General features: G+C 51.6%; 1 protein-coding gene and 1 long non-coding RNA gene across 4 annotated transcripts in view; one reads left to right on the forward strand and one right to left on the reverse strand.

Moving 5' to 3' along the window:
- Positions 1 to 1,125, reverse strand: part of USP22 (ubiquitin specific peptidase 22) — a 95,923-nt gene extending 94,798 nt beyond the window's left edge. The window contains exon 1 of one of the 3 annotated variants that reach the window (XM_069029645.1): positions 506 to 1,123. In XM_069029645.1, coding sequence (XP_068885746.1) covers positions 506 to 631 — 126 coding nt within the window. In that variant the 5' untranslated portion in view covers positions 632 to 1,123. Of the gene's footprint in view, positions 1 to 505 lie in introns of all 3 variants that reach the window. The other 2 variants (XM_069029644.1, XM_069029646.1) reach the window with 2 other exon arrangements.
- Positions 1,126 to 1,670: 545 nt separating this feature from the next.
- LOC138118983 (uncharacterized) lies at positions 1,671 to 5,664 on the forward strand. The gene is made up of 3 exons (XR_011155346.1): positions 1,671 to 2,303; positions 3,398 to 3,530; positions 5,577 to 5,664. It is a non-coding gene; the product is annotated as an uncharacterized lncRNA (long non-coding RNA).
- The last annotated feature ends 336 nt before the right edge of the window (positions 5,665 to 6,000 follow it).

The raw sequence follows: 6,000 nt of genomic DNA on the forward strand, positions 1-6,000 counted from the left end.
TCCCAGCCATTGTGCTCCGCGCAGCCCCCCAGGCTCGGGCGCGGCCCCGCGGGGCTCCACTAAGCTCCGCCACAGGCCGGACGTGCCCGGTGCCCCGGGCCTCCCCTCCCCCCGGTATTCCGGGAAACCTCCGGGAGGAGGAGGAGGAGAAGGAGGAGCAGGAGGAAGCGGCGGCGCTGCAGAACAGCCCCGCTGCGGAAAAGCCGCCGGGGCAGGTGGCAGGGAGGGAGGCCCCGCCGGGGCTGGTTCCCTCCTCCATCCCGGTGCCCCCTCTCGCCATCCCGGAGGCACCGAGCGCTTCCTCCTCCCTCCCCCCAGGACCGCGTGCGGGAGCTCGGGCCCCTTCCCTGGGAACCTCGGGCCCACCTGCCCCGTGGGGAGGGAACGAGGGAGGGTTGGAGGGGGACCGGACCCGTCCCCTCCCCGAGGCGGTGGCGGGTGGGTCGGGGAGGGAGGGAAGGAGGGAGGGAAGGGAAGGGGGGTGGATGTGAGCCGCCCCCGGTACCTTGCGCTTCCTGGTCTCGGCCGAGCCGCTCCACACGAAGCACTGGTAAATCGCCCGCAGGTTCTGCTTCCAGTTCTCCACCTTGAAGCCGGTCACATGGCAGCACCCGGCCGCCGGCGGACTCATGTCAGACCCCCCCACATCAATCCGCCCGCACACGGGCCGGGCCGGCGGGCAGCGAGCCGGCCCCTTCCCCCGCCCCGCAGCACCGACACGGGCCGGGGCCCCCCCGCCCTCAGGGGCTCCGGCCCCTCACGCCGCCGCCGCCGGGGAGCCGCTGGCACATAGAGCCGGGGCTCCGCCACGGCCCCCCGGCTCCGAACAAAGCGCGGCGGGCGGGCAGCGCGCACTCCCTCCCGCCCTTCTCCCGCACACACAAAGATGGGGCGCTCTGAGGCGAGGAGAAGGAGGAGGCGGCGGCTGTAGCGGCCGCTGCCGCCCCCGGAGTGGCCGCCGCTCCCTTCTACCTCATAGAGGCCGCTGTGGAAGCGGCGGGCGGAGGGGAGGGGGGCGCTGGCGGCGGCGACCCCGGCCGCGGTGCGAGCGGGCGTGTGTAGGGAAGGGGGTGAGTCCCCGCCCGCCGCCGCTCCGACTCCCCCCGCCGGCGCCCGCACGGCTCTTGTCCCTTTAAACCGCCCCCCCGCCTCCTTCGCCGGCTCCTTCCTCCTCCGCCTCGCCCGCGCCCCCCCCGCCCGCCGCGAGCAATGGTCCGAGCCGCTCACTCAACCCAGCCCGCCCGGCCCGGAGTGGGATAGACCAACGGGGCGGGTGCGGGAGGAGCGCCCCCTCTGCCCCGCCGCCCGCGAGGGAGGGAGGGAGGGGCGGGGGGAAGGAGCGCGACGATTGGTCCATCTACATGTCCATCTACCCTTCTCTAGCGTCTCATTGGTTTCTTTTCCTTTCTTCTCTCCCCCTCCACCCTTCCTACCTAGCATTTCCCCCGCCGGAAAGAGGCGGAACGGCTCGGCGATTGACAGGTTATCCGACCAACAGAGATAAGAGGTGGAGTCTATGTGGTGGGAGCGGCAGTATGATTGGTTAACGTGAATGTCAGTCACGTTGCAAGCGGAGAGCGGATTGGTGGTAGCCGCGAGGGGGCGGTCCCTCCCAGAGCAGCCTACGCTGCTGTCACATCCGCTGGTTCCGCACTCGCTGTTCGCTCAGTGGTTTCCTGAGGGAAGAGGGATCTCCTGAGAGGAGAGGGATCGCGGGGCTCCCGGGAGAAGCTCCGCGCCACACTCCGACGGGCTTCCAGGACCATATATGGTCCCTCCATACCGCCAGCCTGCATCCTGGTGTTTCCATAGGGAAGAAACAAAAGCGGTGTATAACCAGAACTGGTGTTATTTCAGCTTTTTCCTATACAAGGAAATGGGAAGACAGTGAAAAATGTTGGAATCTGTACACAGTTTTCAGCTTGTATGCCACACACACACTGTAGGGTTACATAATGGAGTGAGGCAAGAGGGAAAGGATAGGAATTTTGCCGTGGTTTCTGAAGAGAGAGACCGGAGGCTTTGCAGAGGCTTCTTAGACAAGCACTGCAAACACTGTGCAACAAGGAAATAAGTGGTGAAGTGCCACCACATTATTTCACCAATCCCATTTTTCAGTGTGTGCTAATCACATTTCTCGGGAGCTGTAACCTTGAAATCTTCACCTTGCAGATTTTCATATCGTGTCCAGTTTCCTGACCTGCTGCTGCAGCTTGCGCGAAATAAAAGGAAAAAATTCGTAACAATCACCTGAGGACTTTCCATTTCCTCCAGAGGTGCTGCTGTTTTAAAAAGAAAGCGAGGTAGGTAGTAGGAGACTTAGTTTTTTATTTGTATATAACCAGAAGGTTTGGTGGCAAAGTAGGGCTAAAAAAAGAGCTGGGTTTGTACCCCCAGGCTGAGGCAGCAGCAGGACACACTGTCCGTCCGTGTGGGACACCTGTAATTGTTCCATCTCCTGGCTCACACTGCTTGTTAGTCTTTCCCAGAAATCCCCCTTCCACGCAGTCTGGGGATTACGCTCCAGTGATACACCTGGAATTGCCCCAGAGGTGGAAAAAAAAGATGCCAAGAGTCAGGAAAGGGCACGATTATCCCACTGTGTACACAAATTGCACTGAATGTTTCAGAAGATGAGTAGTGAAATCTGGAGGGAGGCTGTACCCTGTCTTTGACCCTATGTCTTAGACCTATTAAGTCATCACAGTGCAGCCTACACCTCTTGGAAAGGGAACAGGAATTGGTGCTGCACGTTCTTCCTGTGTTAACCCAACTTCCAGGAGAATTACCCAGTTTTCAAAAGCAAGAGTCAAAGAGAGCCAGCCCCTTCCCGGTGAAAGCCACCTAAAAATCCTTCAGAAAAGAGGGCAGTTAAGGATTACCAGCTCAAGGTGGATAGAAGGGAATGGGATGGGCGATTAATGTCCTAACAGCATCTAATAATTATTCTCTGAGTATTTCCAATTAAGCAAAACCCCCGATATTGCTACAGTCTAAATACAAGGAGAAAGTTATTCTTATTCTGCACCAACCAACTGTTACTAATCTGGGGCTTTTCTCCATGGCTACCACATCAAAACAGGAGATAAAGATAAAAGAGAAAACTTCTGCCAATGAAATTTAAGTCCATCTCGCTGAAAAAACAGGATGCTAAAGAGACAATACATATGTTCAATGTCCTGCAGACTCTGAAATTTTCACGGAGATTTCTGTGCCACTCTGTCTTGCAGAGTCCCTGTGTTTACTCCCTGTAGGGTGTGGTGTCTTATGCAGAAATAACAAGAATTGTGAGTTTAAATGCAATTGTTTTAAGAAACACCTGCATTTTTAAGTTGTTCCCTCTCTAAGACAAATTTCCTTTGGAAAAATACTGATCTTTCTCTCTGGCCATTTCCAGAGCAATTAGCACAGTTAACTACTTCTGTCCTGGAGGTTTCTGCCCATCACTTGAAGCCCTGCTGAGGATGTGAGGAGAATCCTCTGAGCCACAAAGAACCCACATGCAGGATACCCATCCTGGACCACACCTGGTGAGACCCAATGTCACTTCCTAAAGGCAGCATGTAGAAATTTTAAGATCAACTCTCATGGGACATTTCCAAAGTATAGACGTTACCTTTCAAACTTAAAAGTTCCCTCAAGGTTTTCTTGGCACCTTATTCTCCATAAAAAAGGGTTTATTTAAACTAGATTGCGGTAACTGGAACCAGAGTAAAAATGGACTTTGGAATAGTGTAGAAAACAGTGGGTTTTGAGATTTTTTGAGGCCAGCTCCTGACTTGGGGAGCTTGAGGCAAAACTCTATATGTGCCATTAAACCCTTTGCTTTCTGTCCTGTGAAGACACCAGAATCTTGCCTATGAAATATAAAAACTTCCAACTCTACAAACATTTCTTGATTGTTGCAGCCCACACACTAAAGGTGACACAACAGCACAGAGAGGCAGCCAAAACAAAATAGGAGTGGAAAATAGTGACAACATTTTGTCAGGTAGTAATTGTCAAATCAGGGTGGCTTGCTGCGCATACACACACACGAGTTTACAAGTTTGCTGTAGTTTACTTTACTCTTGGGCATAGTTTGGGAATTCTTCTAGAATAAAACCTTTTGGTGCAGCAGATAGCTTGGGAAAGGATTTGCCTCTGAGGGAAGGAAACAGTTTCAATCCCTCCTGTGTCTCTTGGAGGAATTTTTCATTTTAAAGCATTGATGATTATGCCAATTAGTGCTTACCCTCAAATGCCAGTGGAATATAAATGTTGATAGTAGCTAAAACACACTGCAAATGTGCAGCAAAGTCTTCCTCCAGAGAGTCATCTGCGTTCCATGATAGCTCAGCTGGGGAGAAGCAGTGTTCTTCACATGGAAAAGCAAAGTAACTGTCTCTTCTATCCATGTCATCCCAAGGTGGCACTCCTAGACTCCTCTGGATAGCCATGAATCAACTGTTACCTCATCACTCGGGCATGCTTTGCTGTGATATGTGTTACAATGTCCTTTGTAGTTCTCAGGGAAACAGGAACCTTTCTTTTCGATCAGGTGTGTGAGCAACATGAAGGATTTGGGTAGGATTCCTCCTGTAACCCTGGAGTACAAGTGAAGCTGGCCTAAGTTTGGACCTGCAAGAGGCTGAAGCCCCTGGCTCTATGAGTGGATTTGAAGGGGGATGTTCAGGAGCTTTGCTCCTGCAAGCACAGGGGCTCTCCATGCTAGTAACCAATACAGAATACATGAAGACTCCTCAGTACCTCTCCTGCGTTTTCTCAGGCACTCTAAAAAATACAAGTTCTTCCACATTCTAAAAGGAAAGAACTTACAGAACAACTCTGCTTACCAGCACACACACAGAAAAATATTTTAAAGCCTAAAAAGAATACTTCTAACTCTTAAAAATTACCCTATTTTTAATATTCAGTGATTTTTTTTCCCCCTGAGCTCAAGCCTTTTGTTATCCAAACATTTTGAACTTCCATCTAAGTAGTACTGCCATTGCTTAATCCAAAGGCTTTAAAGTAGATGAGGTTGTTTGTCTGGCTGCAGGGCTTAAAGCTCTGGAGATACTACAGGCAGAATCCATTGTGTGATTCTGCCTGAAACTGATGGCTTCTGATTCCCTACAAAGTTCAGTTGAGTTACCTCAGACACCTGAAGGTCTGTAGGGAAACACTGGTACCTGTCATTTTTCTTGGGGACGGAGTACTGACCTTGCTACAAAACCAGATGGGTTGTGTAGTCCCAGCTACACCAGCTTCTCTAAAAAGCCTTGTTTTCATCCCAATCCAGTGGTAACAGCACCTGGTAGGTGCCAGAGCAGAGATTTCCACGTGGCTCAGTCTTAGTATAGGAGACAGAGCAGCTTCTCGACTCTACAACATTCCATGACAAAGGATTGGTTCAGCTGTGCAGATCCTGCTGGAATGATGATTGTCAGTCCAAGGACTGCACAGATAGGTGGATTTTGATGGATCAAGCTGACTCTGAATTTGGTAATCAGCTCCTGACATTCTCCCTTGGAATCGTGGACCCACGTATAGCGAATTTACAGGTACTGACACTAAAATTCCTTGTCTTTGAGATCTTCTGCAGACTTCTTCATAGCAGTGCACAGGACTCCAAGGATTCATGGCCCATGGATTGAAAACAGTCCTAGAAAAACACAACGCCTGTGCTTATTTTACTGAAGATTACTCGTTAGATTTCCCGTCAGCACTGTCAGAGGATGAAATCTTGGCCCCAGCTGAACTCAACAGGAATTTTGCCACTGACTTGAATGGAGCTAAAATGTCACTCCTGCTATTTGTCAAGCCAATTACATCCAGACAATACTTTAACATCTGGCTTCAACTGAACACACAGAGCAGTTCACTCCCTCAGTCTCTGAAGAACACAGGACACTGGCTATCTTCATAAAATTTGAAACATTTGTTCTTGGCAAGCTGCTTGTAATGAAGAGGGGATCCATCCAGTGACAGTATCAGAACCAAGTCCCTGTTCCTTAG

Source organism: Aphelocoma coerulescens, chromosome 14 (genome assembly GCF_041296385.1).
Source record: "Aphelocoma coerulescens isolate FSJ_1873_10779 chromosome 14, UR_Acoe_1.0, whole genome shotgun sequence".
Lineage (NCBI taxonomy): Eukaryota > Metazoa > Chordata > Aves > Passeriformes > Corvidae > Aphelocoma > Aphelocoma coerulescens.